This window comes from Oryzias latipes, chromosome 13 (genome assembly GCF_002234675.1).
Source record: "Oryzias latipes chromosome 13, ASM223467v1".
Taxonomy (NCBI): Eukaryota; Metazoa; Chordata; class Actinopteri; order Beloniformes; family Adrianichthyidae; genus Oryzias; species Oryzias latipes.
Genome location: NC_019871.2, coordinates 16,359,082 through 16,385,092, shown reverse-complemented (window position 1 = coordinate 16,385,092; position 26,011 = coordinate 16,359,082). Strand labels below are relative to the sequence as shown.

Sequence of the window (26,011 nt, the reverse complement as noted above, 5' to 3'; positions counted from 1 at the left end):
TCACAGACCATGGAAAACACAGCTGCTCTTGGCAACAGTGGCAGAGGATCTGATGCTATCAGAGCAGGTCAAGAAGACTAACACTTTGTATTTGTATGTGTTGGAGGGTAAAGGTCAATTCGGCAGCATGAGAAATGAATGGTTTGGCTCACCCCATTTTAAAACCGTATTAAGTCGTTATAATCCAGGTGTAATCTACTATAAATACAAGTAATCGGGGAAAAAAGTTGCATGTTTTACTCTTGTTATTGAATCAAAGAACAGCTGAATGTTTTTTCAGAAATGAACTTTTTTTCTTTGTCAGCGTAAGTTTGGAATTTTGCTGCACTGTGTCGTCCATGACCACATCAGTATCTTCATGCCTCAACAGGCTGGACCTTCTCTTCATCATTTGCATTCATATGCTCAGATAAACGGGAGGCTAAATAGGAAAATGTGCGCTTCACAAAACAAACAAGCCAACGATGAGTTCACTCACAAGCTGCAGCTCCAGCATCTGAATCCAGAGAAAGACGGCTGAAAGCAACGGTAGAGAATGAGCTGGACGACGATGACGAGGAGGAGGACGAAGATCCGCCGATTTCTGAAAGGGTTCTTCGAGCGGGGGGCTGCGGCAGTCGGGGCTTTGGGAGGTCATAATCGTTGTCAGCTTCTTCTCCGTCTTCAGCTGCATGTTCTCTGGGACCGTTCGCCACTGCTAAAGGTGGCAAATCGGAATAATCTGGAAGAATTCAGAAATATATATCTTCAGTTCTAAAGGAAAAAAAAGAAAGACATCAACTACAAATACTTGAAAGTTAACAGCTTAAAACTGTCTCTTGACACTCATCTGAAAGATGCTGCAGATAATTCCAGAGTTTTTTTGTTTATTTATAGCTTCAAAAAGCTACAACTCTCACATAACAATCCTTGCATTAGTTGTAACCGAAACCAAAGTCTGCTGACGGATCAAAGTTTAACTGAAAAGTATGTAAGAAAAAAACAAAGTGGCGCAGACATTTGGGACTGTCAAGCACTTTGGGCCTTCGAAGACGGCAAAAAATAATGCATTTTTCTTCTGTGTGTTTTAGTCTGAACTGCCTAACGCTGAACTGCTAAGTCATAACCACTCGCACAAGCACAAAGCGTGGCTTGTGGTTTGAAGATGGCTGTCGCCTTCATTGTGTTCAAAGTTGGTGCCTGCTCTCAGATGCTGATGTGCTGACCCACAGCAGTGAGCGTTCCGACCCTACGAGCTCTCCATGTCAGTGTGGTGCAAAAAGAGGCGGAGCTTTGAACGTGGTCAGAGGTTCAAAATACCTGAGTCTGTGGCTTGTTGTGACCTGGACTGCATGTGGAACATGGCTTCATGCATAAAAGGTGCCTCATCTGGGTCAGCCAGTGTTGACCTAAAATAGCGTTTACAAAAAGTGGCACAAAGCAATCATCAATAAAACTTCATGGTGTGCTCAGTGCAGCTCCTCTGGGGGGGTGTAAATACCTTGAGTTTGAACTAGATGCTTGTATCTGTGCTTGGGGCGTTGCCAGCGACCTAGGGACAGGTGGGATTTCTGCTGGAGGGGGAGCAGTGACGGGTCGAGAAGAGGGGATCATGTATTCTGAGTCTTCTTCGCTGTCATGGGCGTCATCTCCCGTCACTGGCCTGAAGAGCGAAGACGGTCTGGAAACAAACCAACAGTTCAACGATATTGCATAGATGCACATCTGTGGGTTTCCTCCCACCCTCAACTATCATTTAAACATTAATGTCTTATTAATGAGAAATGAATACGCAAATATTCTGCAGAAACTTTATCAGTCAGTTTTGCTGACTGAGATTAAATCACGTCTCTAAGTTCAATTCTAGTGCAGATTGAGGATGTGGACAGAAAAGGTGTCATCTTTTTCTGAGCACACACACACACCTCTTACCTGCCTTGAGGTTGAGTCTAACAATCTTCTCCTTTAAAATGTTTCACAGTCATCCAAGTGGCTTCCTTGTATGCAGGCTGAGGAAGCTACTTGGATGAGTGAGGAAACGTTTCAGGGAGCAGATTTAAAATTCATGTGACTCAAATTCAAGACATTGTCACCTGGAAAATGACAACTTTCACCGACCTTTTCATCTGCAAGCTTTATGGCTTATTTATGAACATAAGTAAGTACCAATGGACTTCAAAAGGTCTGATGTTCACATCTTAAGGTACATTGGGATTTCATGAGCACAAAGGGAATGCCGGGGAATCATTCCATACCTGTTTGCCAGTGCATAGATTGCATTGGCCGAGGCTGAGGGTTTCACTTTAGGGCTGTCATAATCTGGACTACTGACTGAGCCAAAACTCTGGAAAGGAAGCAAAAAAAAAAAGACTTATTGCAAAACAAATTCAACTTTTGCCATTTAAAAAAAAATAATGTGCTTGTTAATTTTCTGTCTAGAAGTTAGATGGTAAAACTAATGGAAATCTATATTTAAAAATAATGACCTGCATGCGTTTCTATTTTTGCAAAAAAGGACTACCGTACATTTTCTTTTTCACTCATGTTTCTTTAAACAAATGGAAAATGCTACAGAAAAACAAGTAAATAATTGGAAGCCAATAAAAAGTGTAGGACGTGGAGGCAGTCTGTTGACGTTAAGCATATTTTCTGTGACAGCAGCAGCAGCACGGCGATCCCTTCAGTAGACGGGGATAACAGTGCCCACCACACTGACGATATCATTGGGAAGTCCAGCCTTATACACTGACTGCAATTTCCCTGCATTCAAACACAAACTGGGATTTGGAGTTAGTCCCATTTTTGCTTGATCTGATGGCCAAACATTTGGCAGCCAGACTGCTTTTGATCTGGCTGCCAAAATGCAGAATAATGACATGTCCCTCCCTGAGCTCCACTTCCTCTGCTCCACAGTCTGGTGGTGGTTTGCTGTCACGACATGCCGTCTGCAGGCTGCCATTACTGTTTGCAAGCAGCTACCAAGCTGTGGACACCTGTGGCATGAAACTCCTGCTGCAGTTTTTGGTTTTACATCTCTGATGCTTTGTAATCAGCAAGGCCCTGCACATTTTCTGCAGAGTAAGCTTTATATGATGCTGGAATAGATTTATTTCAGTGATGGCTTTTTTTTTCTAGTGTCACTCAAAGGAGACTCATCAGGATGAATCATTGTGTTTCTTCAAAGTTGCAAAGTTGGAGTTAAGTAACAAAGAGCTTAATTTTTAAAAGTAGTGGAGTTGTGTTTTACTCAAGATTTCCCATCATAAAAAAGTTAATTTCACACGCAACTGGGCATGAAATGGATTTAAAATGGGTTTAGTCTGTTTCTTTTTATGCAAACAAGAAACTCACCATATCAGGAAATACAGTTATAACCTTCTGTGTTTAGCATTTTTTAATGCTTGTTATAGTAAAACCGTAAGTGTGACGGATAAGTATGTAATGTGCTTTGGTTCTGACCAGTTGGTGGTCCAGACTGTTGGAGCTGTTGTTGGTCTGGGACTCGGCGTGGTTGTCCAGAGCAGAAGGCAGCGCCAGGGGCAGGGAGTGTCTGTTGGACAGATCCCTGAGCCCCGATCGGACGTCTCCCCCTAAACTTGACACTTGAGTGGATGAAGAGGAGGAAGACGAAGACGATGATGAAGATGAGATGGGGGCTTTGGGAACGGGCCTGGAGTTCCAGTCAGAGAGAGGACGGTTTGGGGGCGTAGGAGGGAGCTTATCTCGAAGGGGTTCCACTGGAGTGGAGGGTAGAGGCCGTCTCTGAAGTCGGCCCTCGGGGGCCGCCCCGACTGTGTGGGGTCGGTCAGGAGGAGGAGGAGGAAGCTCCCGCAGTGAAGGGGGCAGAGGAAGAGGCTTGTCTTTGTGGTGAGTAGCTGCCTAGAAGCAGAGGTGACATTCTCACTTTAAATTGCAATATTGACTTCAAAACAAGAACACGTATTTAATTCTGTGCAATCGATTCCTTTATTGAACAAAGCACTGGGATCAGATTAGTCATCTCTGAGAATGCCTGCATAAACCACAGCACATCTGCAAACACCAGTGTTCACATTTCAAATGGATGAGAGAACACCAAGGCGGACCTACAAATATTCATTAAACAGGATGCAACACTTAGGTTGGTGTTAGTTTGCATTAACTGCTAAAATTAGGTTATGAACAAGCTAGGGAGGCAGTACGTCTTCGTTTTAAACTCTACTTCCGTTATAACAGGTGGTCCATTTATCGTCTAGGCATCAACACTAAGCCATGACAATAACTTCTGTCCAGAAGGCATTTTCACACTACTGCCATGCTCTATGGGGGGAAACCGGCCAATTGTGTTCAAGCTTTTATTCTGTCAACAATTACTGCAAACTAAAAAGAAAATTGAGTCTGGAGCTCAAATTGAATCACCTGGCTGGCATTCTCATGAAGGTGATGCTTTTTGACTTTTGTAATCATTCAAGCTATTATCGTGCCTCAGCTACTGCTTCATAACACGCTAAAAAGAGTTCTAACATGTCAAAAAGGAAGACGTGGCCTTTAACAGGGACAGAAAATAATTAACCCATTGACCACTCTGATCATCTTTAGAGTTATTTTCAAAGCGTTCCCAGCGGTTCTTTGTTTCACTATGATTATGTAGTTTTTGGCTAAAATCTTAAAAACTGTTTTGTTTTTTCGGACATAGTTTTTGCAGAGTTCTGGGCGGGACCATTGGTGGACTAACTCCGCCCCCTTTTCCCTCCTTGTTGCTGAGGCCTCGGAGCAGGGAGCTTGTGGTCTGCCCAGCGTAGTTTCTACGTCACAGATAATCTCTTTTCCAAGCAGCATTTTCATCTGCTTCTATTTTACTACAATTTGAGTAAATAAATATTCTGAAATACAATTTTGAGCTTAATATTTGTAATATATGTCCTCCATCACCAGAAAAATGCCACAATAACATGTTAAAAACACCAAAAACACAATATTCATCAGAATGGGTCTTTAACCACAGGTGCAACTGTCTGCACCGCTGTTGTTCTCCTACCTTACTGGTGGCCCCTGGACTGGAAGCACCAGGGGTGCTCGGAGGTCTGTGTGGTAACAGATCGAGTCTGGGAGGCACTGGAGGAAGAGAGGCCTGTGGAGCTGAGGACATGGGTGATGGGGGCCGTTCCACCTGGATCACACACATGCAAAATCATCAAATGATATGTGAAGAAGCAGAAAACAAACATTTTGTTGTTGAAATCCCCATGTTTTGCTTAATTTACTGGAGTTCAGAAATGCTCACATCTTTTAATTATTCCATTTGTACCAACCCTGCTGAACTCTGTTGGCAGTGTTATTTTCTAGAGATAAAAGGGGGGGTTACAGCGACCACATCAAAAACGAGATCTCAGGTATTCGGCTAATGTTATTTTAGCACACAGAAATGTTCTCAGAGGCACATAAAAGATGTGAGAGTGGAGAACCCAGAGATCTTTAATATTAAGGCAGTAAAAATGTTTAGCAGCATGAAAGGAGGAAATAAAGTCCTAGAAGAATTAAAACTTAATGCCAACAGTGTTTCATCTCTACTCAGATTGGGAAAAACAGAAGATGGCCCCAAAAAACAATTTTTAAAAAAAAAGGCAAACAGCAGGAAAGCTCTCTCTGTGAAACAGAAACGACTATCTGAAATGAAATTCAGGCTTTTCCAATCTCACCTTTGAAGAGGAGAGTTCTTTCATCATAAGGTGGGGGTCTTCAAGTCTGTCGTCGTCATCGTCGTCGTAGCAGGGTGAAGGTGCACCCTCGGCTCCCAGTGTGCCTCGACAAGAGCCTCTGCTGTTGTCCTTGGGGTCAAAAGGGTCGACAACGATGGGCTCCGTACCTTTAATCTCACAGCGGCAGAAGGGACATCCCGTGCCCTGACCCTCCGACTCCTGAAGGCCAGTAATGGCACACACAGCAAAAGACAGTTGCATGTAGAGATTATGTTAGACTCCACCTCTCAGCAGTTCAAAGTTCGAACATGAATAAAACGTGAGAAAGGCTTCGCTTTCATCCTTTTCTCATACCTGCCAGGCAGTGAGACAGGAGGTGCACATGAGATGGCCACATGGTTCAATCTTCACGTCCTTGTCATTCTCCGCACAGATCTTACAAAGCTGGAAAGTGGAGCCCATCTCACAGTACAGCTCATATTGCTCCTAAAGAAAAAAACACAACATTTTCTGAGAATCTTTTTTAATCTCCAGAGATTTTTTTAATGGTCTTGAAAATATCATATAACAATTTCTAACAAATAAAAATGTGCAACATTATCCAGGGGCCTCTAAAGTAGCCAGGCACCAGGTGATAATTCACAAGTGAAGTGAGTGAAGCAGCTGCCGCCTACTTTTTGATGACGAACAAAATTTTCATCTCATAAATTGCAGCAAATAATTTGTATATGATGCAATAATGAATTCATTTTCACTAGGAGAAAAAAATCCTTTGAGACATGTTTGCACCAAATTAGTCATGTTTATTAGCCCTCTATTTGGTGAATTTCTTTTTCCTTTAATGCTCCTCCTCTCATGTCCACATGCAAACAAGAGCACTCGACTCACAATTCAATCAACTCAAAAAAAGGAAGAGAAACACAAATGAACAAGCAATTCCAATACAATACATATTTGGAGGCAAATTACAGTGGAAAATCCTTGATGATAAGGATTTTTATCTGACCTGCGTGACTTTGATGTGGTCTTGAGGCGATGGCTCGCACAGCCCCGTCAGGTCGGGGTTTTGGGTTCGGCCATCAGGGAATAAGTAGCTGGGAATAAGGAGGAATATAAATGTGAAGGAGCTCCAAACATTTGTGTAAAAATATGAATGTACTTGATTTGGTCCAAATAACTTTAAATGAAAAGTTTTAAGCCTGTGTGACAAACAGAGAGAAACTTGGAAAATTAACAGTCTGGCTGTTCAAGGTTTAGAAAGAACATGGAAGAGGACACACTGTGGTTCCCTTTTGGCTAAAACTTTGATATTTTTTTTTTCTCTGATGCAAACATGACTACTTCAGGAAATAAAAAGGGAAGCCTTCCATATGAAGATGCATCAAATAAACATTATAAATCAGTCATTGAGAGGAACAGAACAGCAGCTCCAAAGTTCAGATAGAAAGCCAAAAAACTGGACTTACAATCCTTCCCTAAAACCATCGATGAGTGCCTGGAAGAGGGGTTTGTTATGGGGAATGGTCTGAAGAATGTTTCCGTCTGCCGTCACATAACCGATAGCCCACTGGCCCAGCCGTGTACAGCTCAGCCGGAAGATGTAACTGAGGAGAGATGAGACTAAAGTTTCTCTACTGAAGACTTGCATGCAACATTTAAATAAAATACATTAACTTCTCCCAAAAGTGCAACTTATACACTGGTGGTACTTATGCATGATTTTTTTCTTCTTTATTATGCAGTTATTGGGTGTCTGACTAATACCTTGCAGTGACATAGTAGGAAAAACATGGCAGGCCCATGGATTGACCTCGCAGAAAAACAGGAACTTTAATCTCAATTTTTTGTATGACATATTCACAAACAATGTTATGACATGTGGAAAGAGAAAAATCCTATATTTAGAGCCTTTTGGGCAAAAATGATCAGAATTTATGATAAGTCCATCTTTAAAAAGTCACACTATAAGAAGAATTGAATTAAAAACAAAACATTAGCTTCAAGACCTACAAATTGTTCGAGCAAAGAGTGCAATTGGGGTTCCTTAACACACACTTACAGAATACGACCTTGTAATTAAAAGTTCTGCATAGCTATGTTGATACTGGGCATAAAAGTGGAATGACTTCTGTATCCATTAAACCAACAAATAAACTAGTGACAACACTCTAAATTACAGGACACAAGTGCTGCAGTGACTGCTCAGATGTCAGAGGAGCTCGACGCAGGCCCAGCCTGCAGACTGACATCAGCTCACGCTGCACAATTAAGCCATTGATGGAAGGTACCAGTGCCCCCCCCCCCCCCCCCCAACTGGTCACATTTAGCCCTCCCAAAAATAATAATAATTTAAAAAAAAAAAAATCACACATGACGTAACATAAGTGCCTGTCTGTGAGAGGTGTGGTTACCCACAACCTGGATGCGTACTATGCTGACTAACACGTAGGAGTGTCTTTGTGTTTGTCCTGTAAAGCATTTGGGTCACTGGGCCTCACCTGCCGGGCTTGTGGATAAACTTTTGAAGCCGAGCTTTGACCTCATCGTAGGTGAGGAAAGCCATGTACCCCGGGTGAGTTACTGCCAAGCTGTTCCAGTTCCGCAGCAATGATGACCAGGGCTATACACACACACACACACACACACAAATGGAAAATATAAGCTTGAGTCATCTATTATAGTAAAGAGTGGAAATACTAGCATAGTGCAACTAAGCAAACTGCACATAAAACATGTTCATCCAGCTGCTAAATGAACATATGTATGATTTACACTGTCAAGTATAAACAAGCTGCCAATACAGATCACTATTTTTTAAGGGATTTGACTAAAATTCAGTTTTAAAAAAAAAAGGTAAAGCCTTTTAAGTAAACAGATCTTAAACTATTGAAGTCAGACTGAATGTGATGGGGGTTTGAGCTTTCAGGTCTCATTCTAAAGTAAAAGGAAGAACAAACAAACCACACAGGAAATGACTAAATAGAAGCTTAAAAAGGTAGCGAGTCATAGGCAAAGGTAAAAAAAAACCTGCCTTTTCTATAAAAGAAGAGAACAAGTTCCCTTTGTGTAATTTATCCTAAATTAAAACCCAATGCTGGTCATAAAAGTCCAATTAAAAAGGTCAGAACTCACTTCCTCTAGTAAGGCTGATGACATTTAGATGAAGGCTTTTTTTGTGTAAGGGAGTGTTCCATAAGAAATGTCTTTTGTCTCAGTGCAGCATAATACAAAACCAGCAAGGAGCATTGTCCCTCAGAATAAAGATTAGACTGTGCAGATGTGATGTTAGAGGCTTTGGATTAGGATTAGCTCATTAGCCTGCCAGAAATATTTATAGAGGTGTTTTCCTTCTTTTGCATCAGCAGTGATCATGTCTGCATTGTGGTTTCATGCATCATATGGTTAAAAACACTTGAGTTAAGCTACTAATAAATATTGTGTTTTGCTTCACATTATCCATCTGACATCTTACCTATATTGGGGAATCAATAAAGGGGAGGCTTAGCTCTCTCCCTTAACAGAAAGCAGGTTTTAAAGTGCACAAAACTAAGTTATGTTAGGGTGAATTTTTATTGACCTAACATATAAACTGGTGATATTTTACCAGAAAACCCTTCCATCATTATTCTGTCTGCTTTTAAGAACTCCGATCGTGTTCTTCTCTGATTGAGGTAGACCGGAGGAAGCTATGGTGCAATTTCCTCCATCTTTCCATTTCCCTTCACAAAGTCCTGTCAAGGCTTCACTTGAGAAAGCTCTTTTCATTGTTTTATCATGGTGAGATTATGAATACTACTGCGCAAGGAAAAAAACAAAACAAGGCAAGGTACTACCAACTTGTTCATCCTTATTCATTTAAAGGGTTATTTCAAGATTTTTAGGTGCTGTCAGGTTTACGGGCAAGAACGTGCCATTTCATCATGACATTTCATCTCTATCGTTTCCGTCCATTACACGTTTGGCTGGTCAACTATAATTGGAGAAAATTATGATTTCATAAAACGAGGTGTGAAACATGCTGCTCTCCTACCTGGAATAATCTGGTGAAGATGTCAAACTCAAACACGGAGATGTAGTCGTTGCAGGTGAGGTCTATGGTGGACTTGAGGGCCATCGCCTCCAACCCAGAGCTGATGGGATGGAACTCGTGGAGAGACTGGCGGAAAACCTTCCAAGGCACAATGGTTCTGTGATTGAATAGGGCAGAAACAAGAGACAGAGAAATAAAACACTGAGAAAACAAATACCCTCCCATTAGGACCTTACATATATTAGCTAAAAAAAAACCTGAATACATATGCAACTGGGATTTTCTGTCACCTTGTGATGAAAAGAGTGCTCAAAAACAGGTTAAGGTCAGGGATCACAAAAATGAATGTCACGGCTGAAAAGACTGCTGCATGATATGCAAATCAACACATTTCTCTCCTAATATAGCATGTGAACATTTGCAAAGCCAAAAACAATGGGATTCATCATGGTGCACATTTGCTGACTGTGTTGCATAATCCATGCTTCTGACTAAAAGGGAAGCCAGTGAATTTCAAAGTAAAACGAGAAAAGAAAGTTATTAAAATAGCCTGCATCAGCAGTGTGCACATGGAGACAGAATATCACAAAAAAACGTTGCTTACTGCCCAAAACCTTTTATTGTACTGCATCACTTATTGAGTCCACGGATGTCTGTCTTTTTTTTTAATAACATGCTGGCATGAACCTTACCAAATCATCTCAAACTAGCTCCATAAGAAGAACTCAAGGGTGATGACACACAATGTTTAGTATGAAAAACCTGAACTGTGGTATTTCAAAATAAAAGATAAATGTCCCATTATGCGTGACAGGTCTTACTTGTCCCCAAAAGCGCGTCTCCAGAACTCTGCTGCATCTGCTTTAGTAATGCGGAAGTTGTCCCCCTGAAACAGGCCATTGGGGAAGATGGCCTTCAGCTCAGCCAGCATGTGACTGAAAATCAGCGACAGTTTGGTGAGATTTCGCCTGTGAAAAGCAGAAAGGCAGAGTTAACCGCTGTTGTTTTCACAGTCTTCTTCAGAACTTCCAAAACAACCGTCAGACGACAAGAACAGAAGTAAAAAGAAAAGAAAATCCCAACAACGAGCAATATTGGAGCTATCCAGCCGTACAGTTTAGAGCCAGATGCCAGCTCGGACGATGAAAACAAAGATCTATTTGTCGTCAGAAGGGAGAACAGCAGGGAGCTTGTGGGTGCTACGTCACAACTAAAACCAATTTGTCGTCTGCTCCTGATTCACAACGACTTAAAGAGATATTCAGAATAGCAATTTTAATCTTATTTTTTTATGCCTTTAATCAATAGAAAAATGCCAAAAGAACTTGTTAAATAATCGACCTCAGCGTATCCGCGTCTGGTCAACCTTTAGTGTCGCTTTAAAAACTTCCTTTATTACCATTTCTAGTATTCTTTTCTTCAGGTGGCATCTCATTTTTATGCATTTGATGGATGAGACAAAAAACAAACAAACATCAAAACACCAGGGACTGTAACTGCTCCAGGAGGGACACCACACCAACTGCTCTTTTTTTTCTTTTGTTGGGGGGGGTCTTTGCATGTTAAGCTGAACAGAAAGAGTCATTTGCTTAATATAGAAGAGATATAACTGACCAAGTCTGTGTCTGTAAGGGCTCCACAACATGACAAGACTTAACACTCAGAATATCACAAGGTCATTACACAGCTTCACTTCTGGATGTATGGCTGGGGTGTGTATGTGTGAATGTGACTGTTTTTAATTGTATGACAAAGAAAAAAAAAGTAATTTTTAAATTTTCTAAGAAAATATGCTCACTACATAATGTTCTGAAAAGCATATTGAAGGAGAGAAGTGCTTCTCCTAGTGGCATAGTATGGGTGAATGCATCAGAGCAGGCAGTAAAAGTTGTTCTGTTTAGCGTTGTTCTCCACACCAAAACGCCGTGCAGTGCTACCCTGAGTTGATCAACGGCACCACGAGGGGAAATGAGTAGGACAGGAAAATGACACAGAGGAAGTGAAGAAATGAAGAAATGGGAGGGACGTTAGCCAGACAGAAGAAGCCACACACAAAAAAAAAAGGCGACTAGGAAGTACATTCACACAATGTCATCGCACCACTGCAGCACTGTTCGATGCATCATACTGAGAGAGCATGGCAGCACAGAGGGAGGCTGTTCCTGGCTGTGGGGCAGACTGAATTGGCATGCATGAAAGAGTCGACAGCAAAGGAGCCGTTTGCTGCAGCTGCCCCACACCAAAGCACGGCACACACCCTATGAGAACAGAGAATAAAGGGGGGTTGGACTGAGCGAATGAGGAAGGACAGTGACAGAAGATGGAAGAATTAGATTAGTTAATGGAGACAGACTCAATGCCTTTCTGAAACTTTTAGAGTAAATAGCTGAGAAAAGGTGTTTTAGAGTCAAAATTCTCTATGTGTGCAGCCAAATGTTTCATCTTTCACTGTGCTTTTCCTCATGTTCTGCAGCAAAACATTAAGGCATAAATGATGAATGCAGCAATATTTATCATTACAGCAAATGTCTTACTATTTCCCAGAGGAACCAACAGGGTAGTTGTCAAGTTTCTCATGAAAAGTAAGAGTGCTTATTTTCCCTCCGCTGCATTTGTGTACTTTAATCAGCAGCTATATTCTCGGCAGGAGGCGAGCCTTCATTTGTTCTGCTTCCTGCCGGCGCTGACTAACTGAGCCTAAAAAGCTGCAGTCTCATCCATCCTTCTGTCAGCCTTGCTTTCATTCAAGTTCGCACGAAGACAACTTTCTCGTCAGTCAAGTCTGGGCAAAAGAAACCCCTTCAAGATTTACATCAGTTGCCATTTTCTTCATTTAAATTATTCATATTAATACATCACTACAAACTCAATCTCACCACATAAATTAAAGCTTCATTCATCAGAGAACAGCAACATAAGTCTTCATTATACACTTGGCTACAAGAGATATAATCTAAAAAGAAAAGAAAAAAAATCTATTGTATTAGAATCTAGAGAAATCAATGCTACAAATCTTTACATCGTCAGTACCCGGACCATTAAGGTCGAATAACGCTCAATGCCTCAAAGCTTCATGAAAAATAAATGCCGACTAAATGAAAGGAGTGAGGAGCCAAGAGGCTTGATTTTTGCCAGTTTCCAAACGCTGATATATTCAAACACGTAGGCCAATACCCACAAACTCTTTGATATTTAATGTGTAATTAAATCTTTATTTTCATTTACAAAAGTTGTCAAAAAAAATTCACGTTTCAAATTCTAATGAATCTGACCAAAAACGGAATCAACACTAAACCAAACAAGAGCACAGTTCAGAGTCAAACAAACTACATTTATCCTAGTTCAAGCCTCAGGAGTCACTTCAGTCCAACTCAGCTTTTAAAAACAGGAAAAAAACGCCATTAAAGACAATAAACCAAAGATTGTTTTCACTGTCTGCCAATACGTTTCTTAAAAAATTAAATCAAGAATGGTTTCTGGCACTTGGTAACTATTGGGAAAAGCCAATGTAATCCACAATACCGACTGTCTTTAAACTGGGATTTTGCTTTGGCTGTATGTGTGCACCAACACTAAAGGCATGCAAATCTTGGCAGTTAGGCAGAACTCCTCAGCACCGGGAACTGTGGGTACATGTCCAAACTGCAGGTTTGAAGAAAAAAAAAAGGAAAAGTGTGAGGATGAGTCTTATGTGCAGTTGGTAAGTATATCTGCAAACCTTTTATTTATCTACAGATCCCAATAACTGCATAATAAAAAGCATATATCTGCAAACAAAGAGTGTACAGCCCTAGATAGTAGAATAATTACTGGACTTAGAGCAAACAGTAACTACCTGAAAAGTCTTTCTCTACAGCCAAATTGATCAATTTACCTTTGGGGGTTAACGCCATTGGCTGTGAAGAAAATTGTAAATAGATAAACCTAAAACCTGCCTGATTGCCATGAGATGATTAACACATAAATTATATCCTTAAATGACATAAAAAGAACTTCTCCATCTCTGCTGTGTGCAGTCTGGGCAGTGGCCAACACTTTAATTGCCAACCCCTACAACTGTTCATGCTATTTAAGCTATTGTGCCAATAGCGAGTGACACTGCAGAATGAGGTGCTCACTACTGTAGGATGGTTTAGTAAACCAACATAGACACTCATATGTCCTTAGTGTCACTGTCAGGGGAAAATTTGTCTTTTTCCCCCCGAACACTAGGTTTTTGTCCTCCTTCCCCCTCGTTCAATACAACGACCTTTGACCTTGCAGCTGGCTGCTCCCTTCCTGTTTCCTGCTGTCTTTGATAAAGTTACACAGCAAGCCAACCCGCACCACACTCTGTTAATGCAACGCAGCACAGCTAGTAAAGGTCAGTTTGGCCGACTCACAAATAGCTGTGGCACTGTCATGCAGCTTTATTATGTTTTCTACTCAAGACAAATCAAATGCTATTCAAATAAATACAGCTAGTCAACAAAGCTACTGCAGACCTCTATATTTAAAAAATTAAAAAAAAGCTAAGCTAAGACCAGGGGTGTGTTACTGCAAACAAATTCACTTTCTGTATTTTAAATTGTTTCAAGAAATGCAAGGATTTTCATTTCAGGTACTGCAGATATTTTCTCTGCGAGGAACCATGCACACCAACAAATGTGAAAAAAGAAGTCTAGAAAAACAAAAATGGCAGCCGTGGAGCAGGGTGAGGGCGGACAAATTCTGATAAGAAGATCGCTGCTTTTGTACAAGTTCTACAGAAGTCTCACTGTTTATGCATATGGCTGTAGGTCCCCACTATAGTCTCATCTGGAGGCACATCTGGTACATTTGAAACTAATGTGAGCTGTGGTCTAAACAAAGAAATTAGGTAGCTGACACCTCTAGGGGCATTGATTCTTGTTTGCTTTAATATAAAAGCAACTTTTTTATGTCCTAATACATTCAGATCAACCTGCAAGTCACACTTTTCCCCTCCATGCATAACACAAATCTCCATTGATTGTGCAGACACTGTCAATGTTCTTCTGTGTGCCAATACATATTACTCAGGGTTTGTTGCATTGTCGTCATTTCCAAAAAGCGGGGTTACATTAAACTATGTTTAAGATTAATTGCAAAATACTGGCAATGTCAGTGCAAAATCATGGAGTTTACTGGATTTGAAATAGTTTAGTGCTGCAAGACCACACTGAAATTATTGTATTATTGTATTCTGTTTAGACTTTTGAGCCCATAGTAATTATTATCAAAGAGGATGTTCTTTTCCTCATGTGCCAATAAGTTTATATTTTAAATTGCGACTGCTTCAGTGAAAAGTAAGCTTTCATTCCGCAACTAAACCCTCCTAAAGCCCTCTAAAAATAGATCTTTGCAAAGCAATCGGACCAGATGTTTTTAGCATAAATTTTTAAAGTTCAACTTTTAACTGTACATCTGAGTTCTACATAAGTTGTCTATGTATAAAAACAAAAGTGGCTTGTATGCCAAAATGGTATTTGCATCATTCTAATTATAAAAATCAAATAGCTCAACAGGTATACACATTGGTTGCTCCCTGCTACTCGCATAACGTAAATAGCCACAATACTCTGTTGTTTGTGTTTGAACACACAAACAGCACATATCTACACACAAAAGCCTCAAGCTACAGCAAAAAGAACAAAAAAAAAGGTAACTGAAACCTAAACACCTGAAATGTATGAAGTGTGAAGCCTTTACTTAATTTACCCCACTGATAGCCATTTGGCTGATATGCCAGCAATTAAAACTTGACCTCATTTACTTTCAAGTCCCAATATCAAACTCTGTCTCCCACTTGTAGTGGTGCAGAGGCATTTCATCTTTTAACTTTGTCTCTCTTGCTTTGCACAAAACCCAAGTGGAGATTCCGGTAAGAAGGAAGTAGAGATGTGAAAGTTCACAATGGCTCCCACACAAACAAGACATGGACTTTGATTATTTACCACAAAAAAGACACAACTCTTCATTGTGGTTTGAATATTGCAGAATGGTGTAAAGGACAAACTTAGGCCATGCTGGCATGATTTTGATTTAAAAAAGAAAAGCTGTAATATTTCGTAAAGTTTGTTACAGATCAGAACAACTTCACAACTGGGACATACAAGCTGTGTGCAGAAACAGCCACACAACTTTTCTTTTAATAATGTTTGTGAAAACTATATTTTTCCATTAAAACTCCAAGCTGCCGATAGGAGGATGAATGATTTTCATGCAAAATTTTACTTCTTATCAGTTTAATCTGACATTAGTGTAAAGACAGTAGTAATTTTCCTAACAACCACAAAGGATTCTGTAATGATAAGATGTATTTGCAGATAGTCAAAGTTAAGAACTGGTTTCTCAGGGACAAACTATAGATCTTAGTTATTGCTAGATACCTTTATATACACTGGGAGGTCATAGCTTAGGGTTGGTGAACAAAACTTGAAATCAATGTTTTTTAATTCTTTCAGATATCAGATGTAGTGCGAGAACATGAACCGTTTGTCTTTTCAGGTAGTGTAAAAAAACGTACTAATCAACCAACTTAATGCTATATTATATAACTTTTTTAATCAATTTGAGGTTCATTAGGCAAGATGTGAGTGTTGTACCAACCAAAATGAACTCTTATCATTATATCTCATTTTGTTGAGTTGATAAAGAAAAAAGCAACACAAAGGCAGTCAAAGCTTTTTTGTGTTTTACACAAAACCAAGAACATGTTTATGTTGTTGTGTAAAGATTAATTTGGTCAACAAAATGTATCTATGGTCAGAATGTTTTACAGCAAGCTTAGTGAAATAGTAATTACAAAAGTAGGATAATCCTCAGGCATAAAACCACATCCTACAGACTTGCTCACATTGCAGCTGCATTACCCAGAAGCCAAAGAGATTAAAAATTTCCTGTAACTAACTGAGACAATCAACAATGGTCAAGATACAAAGCCGAAGTGGCCAAAAGGTTAAGAGCAAACAAGAGATGTCTCTGACCTGATGGAATATCTGAATAAAACCAGAGTGGAGAAAGCCTGAATGCACATCGATAAACCACCTAATATAGAGTACAGCGCTTTAAGACTGTGCTCTGTGTAATCTATTAGGGATGTTTATTTTACTGACCTGCTTTGATCATTTTACACTTAAATAGAGAATTTGGATGAAGAAGTTTTAACAATCAAGTAAAAATAAAAAAATACTTAACTATTAGGTGAAAATTAGTTATTCTACAAAGTTTGCTGAATGAAGATGTAGTATCTTCAGAACTACTGAACACTTCTGATCATAATGTGATTCATATTTAACTTAAAAATTACAACAAGAACAAAAAAGGCTTTCTTCCAAAATCCTAATTGTAGCATGAATATGATGATAATTATTCATGGATATATAATATCAGTGCAATTACTTCTTAGTTTTGGTTGTTTTTGAGAGATTGTTATATTTTATTTTTTACTTTTTCCTGGAGCTTGCACTGGAGCAGATGGTCACTTGGCAGTCATTTCACTGTCATCTCTTTCAGCCGCACGGACAGGGACGTTCTCATCAAAAAGAACCAAAAATGCCCAATCTTTTTCTTTTGAATTGCCTTTGTAGATTGTTGTTTGAGTGTAGGAGACACTTACTGTTAGTTTTAAATACATATTTAAAGTTATTGACCCTGGAAGTCAATCTGTGAAACTCTTGCCAACTTTACCAAACTGTTTTTGTGTGCCTCCAGCTCAAACTAGCGCCGCATTCATCTGCGTTTCACAAGAATAAAATGCTGTGTTTCGTTCATGATATGAAGACTACTACAAGAGTATTCATCTGTAATAATAGACTTAAAATATAAAGCGCTGATCATAACATTGAGAATAAATAAATATCCTATCCCTGATCAGGACGCAAAATCCTATTTTGACTGAGTCTGAAACCAAATGATTGGGCCAATTTTAGATCATGTTGCAGGTAAATAATACAAAACCCTTTAATCCAACAAGAAATCCTACAACTATAGTCCAACCCAAACAGATACTTTTCTATTTTCCTTCAAAAAGTTAAAATAAAATACAACAACTACGTTAACGTCAGACTACTGTTGCACAACTTAAAGGAGCAGAAATTACCTAAAAAGGAAGAACTAATAAATGCAGTTTCAAGGAAATGGTGTTTTAGTTAACAAGGCAGTACTGGGTTGCGATTTGATTCAGTTTTAAGACAAGCTGAAAGAAAATGTTTCACACTTGGTTGGAGGAGACAGTAAAAACTTAGTAAGTACCAATTTCTGTGTTGCTCTCTAAATTAATGTCTCAGTTGAGAAGCATGTAGGGTTAGAGGAGGAAGTCAGTGAGGCAAACGAGGAGGAAGAACCGACTGTTGAGTCAATTATAGGCTGTGTGGTTAAATTTTTATATTTTTTCCTCACATGGATCTCAGTATACTCTCACTTTCTCTTGGTATTAAAAGATAGTAATCCTTTTCTTTTGGATCCCTCTGTTTGTATTAACATAAATTTCATATCCGCAACTTTGCTACTAAAACCAAACAAAATCCAGTGCAGTTGCTTCACAAATAAACAGTTTTATTCTACAACATCCCCCTGCTTCATTTCTGGAATAATCGGTATAGTTTATCACAAAGTGAGGGACTTGTTGAATAAAGGGTCTCTAGAGAAGAGAATACAGAGAAGTTTGCACAGCACATAATGCAGCACATCCACCCACGCTCAGTCTAGATCTCTCATGACGAAATTGGAAGCATAGCTCAAAACTGAATGTACCAAGCAACAAGCCATGGTGCTGTTCTGAGTCATTTAGGTAAAAAAGTACCAAGCACTAAATCTGATTGGAGTAACAGAAAAAAGAAATGATATTAGCTTTCAAGCTGAGGAAAAACTGAGGAGTTCAAATATTCTTTGTACCATAAGATACCATTTCATTGTGACGGTTTTATTTATCTGACTTGAATGCTACGACACGACTCTTTCCACATACTAGTTAGTTCCCAGCCATCCGAACATCACTGGCTGATTCTACAGCATTCTTAAGTGGGCTGAAACCATTGGTTAGTGCCACAGACACTGCCTTCTCCAGTCATACAAAAGCAGTCTTTGTATTTAATGTGTGTGTTTGTGTGTGTGCATCCGCACATTTCCTCTGTTTCAAGAAGGAATTTCTGTTTCAGCAGCTTCTGTGCAATAAAGTAACTTGATTGTGAAAATAAAGGTGTCACTCAACAAAATATCACTACAGCTATAAACAAACGAAGCTGCTAATGATGACGGCAGCGCATGCTAAAATGGAAGCTTCCTCTCACCACGGGTGACTTTCTATTCTGTCATTGCAGCTATGAAAGAACAAACTGAGGACTTGACTTCCATATGACTACGTATATATTTGGGCTCGACTGGATAAACCTGCATAATTTTTTCCAATAGTGTTTTGTGATAACTTATTTGCTGAACATATAGCACGGGTTGAAACACGTGTCACCCAATACTAGTTAGCCCACCCTGAGCAAGTGGTAAAATGTTGTGGTTCCAGATGATTTTCAGTATCTTCAGGTTCCAATCTTCAAGCTACATTTGAGCAATGGCAATGGTTTCTGCTCACCTATTTCTATAGAAAAACACCCACAGCAAGAAGAGCATGCAAATGTGACAGCTACATGACAAAGTTAAGGAGATGGTAGAGATTAAAAAAAGAACTGAAGTGGCAGACAGCTGTAGCTGTAGCACCATTGGAACCACAGATGTTGACATGCTCAATCAAACCACAAAACGTCTCTCATTGTGTTTTGGCTCATCTTCATCTGCAACCATCCAAGGGTCTAGGAATGGATATTTTTCGCATTGTTTCTGCACAGGCATTATTCATAACAAACACCAAATGAATTTAGGCATCAATCTGACGATAAACTTAAAAAAAAACAACAAAAAATCAAAGTGTGTAGACTAAAAAGAGCCTACTTTTTCCCACTTCACTGACCTGGGTTGAGAATTTTCCTCATACATTCGCTCCTTGCCTTCTTTAAACAAGCTGATGGTCTGCTTGGTCTTCTTAGTCAGGTTCTCCACGAAGACCCGGAAGTACTCATTGTCCCCTAGTGTCTCCATTTTGCCGTCGTAGCGTGACAGGATGGTACGCAGGTGCTGGTAGGTGTCTGGCAGCAAGTCCAGGATGTAAGGGGGGCTGTTCTTCAGAGCCAATTTGGGGTTTTGGCACAACCGCACCACCTGCAGAGACAGATGAGGCAAAGGGGATGAGATACAGATAGCTTTTAGAAGTGAGCTTTGAGGAAAACAGGTGAAGCGAAGACAGAACAAATGTCAGTGCTTTGTTTTTATTGTACATTGTTCTTCTCACATTGTATATTGTAAAGCTTTCTTTTTAAAGTTAAGGATGTGGTACAATATAACAGCACCCAATAGTATCACCTTAAACACAAAGCATTTCCTTACAGAATGCAGAACACCAAGGCTTGAGCTTTCAGTGCCATGATAGTCAACAATGAAACACATTCAATGCACAAACTGAACAGCGAAGATACTCTCCCTTTTTGGGGTTCATTTCAATTTTTGTTTAAATTCTGAACTTTGCAAACCCATAGAGGAATTTTTAAAAAACGATTTTTTCTTCATTTTTCTGCTCCCCGACACAGATAGATTGGTCCGTCAACATTTTAGTATAGGCCGTCGCTGCGTTTATTTATTTATATATTTTTTAGTTCCCCATTTCAAATCGGCACATCCTCTTTTTTTTTCCTTTTCCTATTTAACATTTGAATACGGCTGCTATGCAAATTTAAACAGATAACACAGACTGTTGCACAATGTGATCATGCTCTTTCAACAAGAGATGGTTGAATTACTACAACTAAAAAAAAAAAGAAAAGTGAAGAACAAGGTTATGTCTGATGTCTGGTCAGAACAACTGGACACATTTGGCTAAGCACATTTGCACGAGTTTGATCTTCAGCAATGTTCAACCAATCTCTCACTCATCTCACTGCGCTGTGTAATTCCCCTTTAAAAAAAAAAATCCTGCATGGTTGCAGTTATTCATTACTGGATGGGTCAGTGTCAAGACTTCTTTGTTTAACAGCAGGGGTACATAACCTCAGCTAGCGGCCGAACTGTTGCATGTCAGCAGCAGGATATGGTTCATTCTTTGTAGATCGTGTGTAAGAAAGAAATACAGCCGGAACTACTTTACAGGAATGTTGCTGTCAATTTCCTTGCCAGTCATTTATAAAAGTCAGGACTTTGGCATTGTGGGGAAAAAAAATTAAAGGTTAAAAAACAACCTTGTGTTGATGACTTAATATTAAGTATCAACACTTCATGAATCAAAAATAGACTTTTCTTATTAGTAGTCTTTTTTTCCCTCTATAACCAACATTCAAACATAAAAAGGCAAACTATCTCCAATGCCCCTAAGATTAGCAACCAATACTGAAGTATGGGGTAAATGGCAAATTATTTGAATACCATCTTTACTTACATTTCTCTAACAAGCTCATGTTTTCTCAGTTGTGTTAAAATTAGTCCCATAAACCAAAATGCCCTTTAGTTAGAATGCTACATTTGGACATGTTGCACTAAAGACCATTTGTGACCGCTGCACTCAAACCTCATCATTAGCACATCAAAGGTTGCTAAAATAAATGTCAAACTTCATAGTTTATTTTTAACCAGAACTAAATTTAAAACAGGTGACTTTGGTTAAGGTCATTACACCTTCTTGGCGTCCATCTCCATCTGAAGCAACTGTTCGCTGGGCTTTTATAGGACCAATTCAGTTTAGAGGTCAAATGTTTTTCTGTTTTATAATCAAATGACCACTTGATGACACTGGCAAACGGCATTTAAGGATTACAATTATAAAAAATGATCTTACTTTCTTTCCCCAAATACAAGTGTTGTAAGCAAAGATAAAGGATATAGTCTGAAATAGACAATATAACTGATGTAACAGGATGCAAAAACTGTTATAACTTAACATGTCCTGAGTTTCAACTATTTTAGTCTTAAAAACACAAAAACCAACCACCACTGGATGCATGTTGGAACCCAACATTGGGCTGCTTTACACAATGTGAAGAACAAAAACAGAAATGATGAGCAGAGGACAATTTCTGAAATCCTAGAAGACATATAAAGGTGCTTTTACTTTGCAATATTTCAGAGGATCAGCATAGATCAGAGGAAATGCTGAAAACATTCACACCTTCAATTGGTTAACCCAAACTTACACACACAAACACTTAGAAGAAATCCATTTAAGGACTTCGTCTTTTGACAATATGCGTACGTAACAGATAACTCATCATTTTTGCTTTTCTGGTTTCAACTTTGGGCTTATTTTAGTTGAAATGCACGGTGTGTAGACATTTACTCTCTTTTGCTCTGTCTTCAGTCCATGTGTGTCAGCACTTACATTGAGGTGAACCCTCCCCAGTGAAAATGTGTAAGCAAATTGAGTCCCTCATTCTCACAAGCATCAAAGTTCTGGTAAACTTTGACACCTGCTAAAGTTAGAGATAACCAATCCTGGTAAGGAGTAAAGCACTACATCAGAACCAAAATTTTTACTATAAAAGTGTGTTAAGCCTTCAAGTGGGCCCTTTTTAAAGCTAAAGGAAATCCATAAAAAAACAGCACGGGAATTGACGTTCATATGACAAAATGAAAAAAAATAAAAATGACTAAAGCTAAATAAAATAGAACTGAAAAAAAAAAGCATTTTAAAGTTTTGATCAGGCAACAGGACGACTTTTGGATTGTTATCCACAAACAACTTGGTCCAATTGAATTAAAGCACCTTTCTGAGTGTCAGACAAACACACCCACTTCAAGTGGCTACAAAACAATTACTCAAACATGAATCTAATTTAGAATTTAGAACATAACAAAAAAAACAACAATTTCTATAAATTGTTTGTTTGGCAGTCATACATGTTTGTCTTTGTTTATTTTTTTAATGTAAACAAAAACAATGGAATGGGATAGATCACCACTATATTTAGCAAAGCTCCTTAACAGATTTGAAAACTTTTGTCCTGTTGTTTGCTAATACATGTATCCTTTTTAGGAGAAAATTGTAGAATTTCGAAACCAGTACAAAACATTTTTGATACCATTTTAGAACAAACACCTGTTGGCAACATCTAAAAAAAATAAAATTAAAAATGACTGGGTCAAAGAATTGACTACATACAGGTTCTTTCCACTGACAAAGCACTGTGGGAACATGTGATGGTGGTTTAAATGAAATGCTGCAATTTCAAAAGTTTTGACCCTGACTGGCTTAATCTTTTGGTCAGAGGCCACAACTCCGGAACGCACACACAAAAAAAACCTGCAAAAAAATTAAGAGATTAAATGCTTTCTAACTACAATGACAAAGTTATATCTGAGTCTTATGACTCTTTTAATTCTTCTTTTAATTCCGTTTATTAACATATATAGCTATAGATATATAGATGCAGATATTCCACCTGGCATGCGTTTTACTTTTAAGGTTTTGCTACCTCAAAAAACATTTCATATATATAAAAAAAGAAAAAAAAGCATGTTTTAGCTGGCCCACTTTAATGTCATTGCATCTAAAGATTTAAACCATCCCTACATATTAAAGGCGCAGTCCTGAAGTCAAAGCTTCACTGCCTCTAACTAAAACTGCCTTTCTTTCCACTTTTTTCCTATGTTGGTACATTTTTCGGACACATTTATACCTGCCAAAGACCAGCGTTTCTGCATCAAGCTCCTGTCCTTAAAGGTTAATGAGACGAAGACATGTTCACATCAGGGAAATTCTGTCTTAGCTGTGAGCAGGCACATCTGCCTCTCCTGAAATTGCTGTTCTGCAAGACGTTTTAGGAATGACAGACTTTTTTGGGGCCGTTCTCTGATAGTGAAAAGGGTTTTTATTCCCAACGTGGATTAATAGTGTACTGTATATCAATTCGGTACCAATACAAACTACAAAAGTAAACCTAAACTTTACAAAAAAGAAAATAAGCTTTGTGCAACAGTATGTTATGCAATATTTATTGATTATTATCAGTCAATAGTTAAAAAATTCAAAGTGTGCATAGATGCACACTGGTTTTTGGTATGGTATGGACAGCACTACATAAGATATGGGAAAATAGACCACAATGCATTGCGTTTGAACAACTTTTGTGAAAAAAATGTATTTTTTTCAAATAAACCATCAACGTTTTCATCATCAGAACACAGGGAATTCATATTTAGTTTTCATAAAATACTCGTATTGATTAGGTTTTCACTTCGTGAAAATCAGTGACGTCATATTTGCTGTTTTAAAAAAAAAACGTAAAACCCAGGGCACTGGATAGTCCCACGCTATTTAGTTTTTTTAATAGTTAGGGAGTAGAGAGGGAATTTGGACAAAGCCATAATATTTCAAACATGGCTCGGATTTTTACTACTAACGTGAGTTGTGACAACAATTTTAAATTAAATATATATATATTTACAGTTTAATATTTGTTGCACAACAGATAGTTCATCTTTTGATTGTACTAAGCCTAGGCTTTAAGGTGAAACAACGTCAGTGACAGAGCACGCTTCAGCTAGGAGAGCAGAGACACAAGACGCTGTTTAATTAGACAGGAAATTGGAGGTCAAACTGCTTTTGACTTTTCTCCCCGAGAAGTAAAACCGTGAGAGATAAGTTTCCCTCGTCAAGAAAGAGCACAAGTTACACGGACACGCTCCGTTTTGCTCAATGATTTGACATGAGTGTTTAAAGGCTGACCGTGGAGACTTTTCAGCAATAACTAGAAGGGAAGGACTTGACTAAGCTAGCAGCAGTCAAGTCAGTGCAATGCCACTGCTGCTCCCACTAATCTGCATTTGTGAAAAGTCTATACATATATTGCATGTATATTCAACTAGCAAGTGTATTGAACACACTTAATTGGCTGGATAACATTTGGACAACTACCTTTAGCCCCGGGTTATTAGACCCCCGTGCACTAGTGTTCACGTATTTCTTTTGTCGTTAGGTTTGTGGTAATGTTAGTCTAAAATAGAAACAGAAATAAGGCGTAAATTGGAGAATTAGCTAAAGTGAGCTAACAATATTTTAACTTAGCTAACTCAACATTAGCATCAGACAGCGAAGATTAGCCATCTCGTTGCTAGTCACTAGCTGTGTTTAGCCCATTGACTGTGTATGTTTCTACAGTCTATGATTTAGCCGAAGTTGCCCTGGTTAAAATGAGAGGCGTCAGCTAATAGGTAGTTAATATTTTGCATAACAAACCTTGTCCATCAGTTTCCAGCATTTCTCCACCGTCTTCTTGTCAACGGCCCCCGGCTGGTGATGGGAGTGGAGATGGTGATGGTGTGGCTGGAAGGCATCCTTCATCATTCCGATAATCCCTACACCTTTTTTCAGGTTCCCTGCCATGTTCGGGCTCGGCTGGGGGGGGTCGACCAGAACGCCAGGCGTATGGGCGAAGCAGGGAAGGGGTCCGGAAGACCGAACCGCCGCCTGGAGAGTTAGAGCGACCCGGCGACGGTGATCTCGTACCCCCCTACAGCGCCCGAATGGCGTATCCTAGCCAGGGTCCGAAGGGGGTAAAACGGGGAGGGAGGGGGACTACCCAATGAAGGCTCCCATTGCGAAAATTAGCACCGGTTTGCCCTGATAGTACAGTGTCCAGATTGTGGGTGAAACAGTCGCGGCGGACACTCACACACCAGCAGCCTCGCGCTCTCCAGCTAGCAGCCTCGCGCTCCTTCTGCCCCTTTCTGCAGGGACCAATGCAGGCTAATTAGCCGAGTACAAGGCTCGTCCCCGCCGTTAGAAGGCTGTAGCGCTCTTTCCCCGTCCAGAGGTTCTTGTTTTCGACTCGTGCGCACCTTTTACTTTTGACTACTGCCGATGTCGTTCCTCTTTTTTGCGAGCAGCAGCTCTTTTCGCTTGTGCCGCGTCTTGACGGGAAGTTCACGGGCTGTGTGTCAGCCTCGCTCTGCGGGCTGAGAGACTGACGACAAACACCCCTCAGGGAGGAGGAAGTTACACTTGAAACTGCGACAGTTTCGCGACTCAAAACGGGAACAAGGGTGAACAAATAATTGTTGGTATTAAACATTGCCCAGTCTTTTCTGCTGGCCATGTGACGTGTAGATGCGGCCTTAGCCTTTCCTGTACGTCCCCTTCCGTTCACCCCCTTTCCCCCCTCCATTCACGCCTACCATCTGACCGTTCCTGAAGACACTCTGTCGTCTGGGCTGCATTTACACAACATCAGGAGGCTGCTTTTGTTGTAGAAGACACACTGACTTCACAAAACTAACTCCTACACTGACCAGG

General features: G+C 39.6%; 1 protein-coding gene across 1 annotated transcript in view; it reads right to left on the bottom strand.

Annotated features, from left to right (window-relative positions):
- The window catches only part of cbl (Cbl proto-oncogene), a 30,127-nt gene extending 4,116 nt beyond the window's left edge, over positions 1-26,011 (bottom strand). The window contains exons 1-15 of the mRNA XM_004075681.4: positions 24,956-26,011; positions 19,649-19,896; positions 10,509-10,655; positions 9,688-9,844; positions 8,156-8,277; positions 7,124-7,261; positions 6,664-6,751; positions 6,012-6,143; positions 5,658-5,876; positions 4,997-5,128; positions 3,439-3,858; positions 2,235-2,323; positions 1,481-1,660; positions 1,300-1,388; positions 479-721 (exon numbers count right to left, since the gene is read on the bottom strand). Of these exons, the coding sequence (XP_004075729.1) occupies positions 479-721; positions 1,300-1,388; positions 1,481-1,660; positions 2,235-2,323; positions 3,439-3,858; positions 4,997-5,128; positions 5,658-5,876; positions 6,012-6,143; positions 6,664-6,751; positions 7,124-7,261; positions 8,156-8,277; positions 9,688-9,844; positions 10,509-10,655; positions 19,649-19,896; positions 24,956-25,102 (2,551 nt within the window). The 5' untranslated portion in view covers positions 25,103-26,011. The remainder of the gene's footprint in view (positions 1-478; positions 722-1,299; positions 1,389-1,480; positions 1,661-2,234; positions 2,324-3,438; positions 3,859-4,996; positions 5,129-5,657; positions 5,877-6,011; positions 6,144-6,663; positions 6,752-7,123; positions 7,262-8,155; positions 8,278-9,687; positions 9,845-10,508; positions 10,656-19,648; positions 19,897-24,955) is intronic.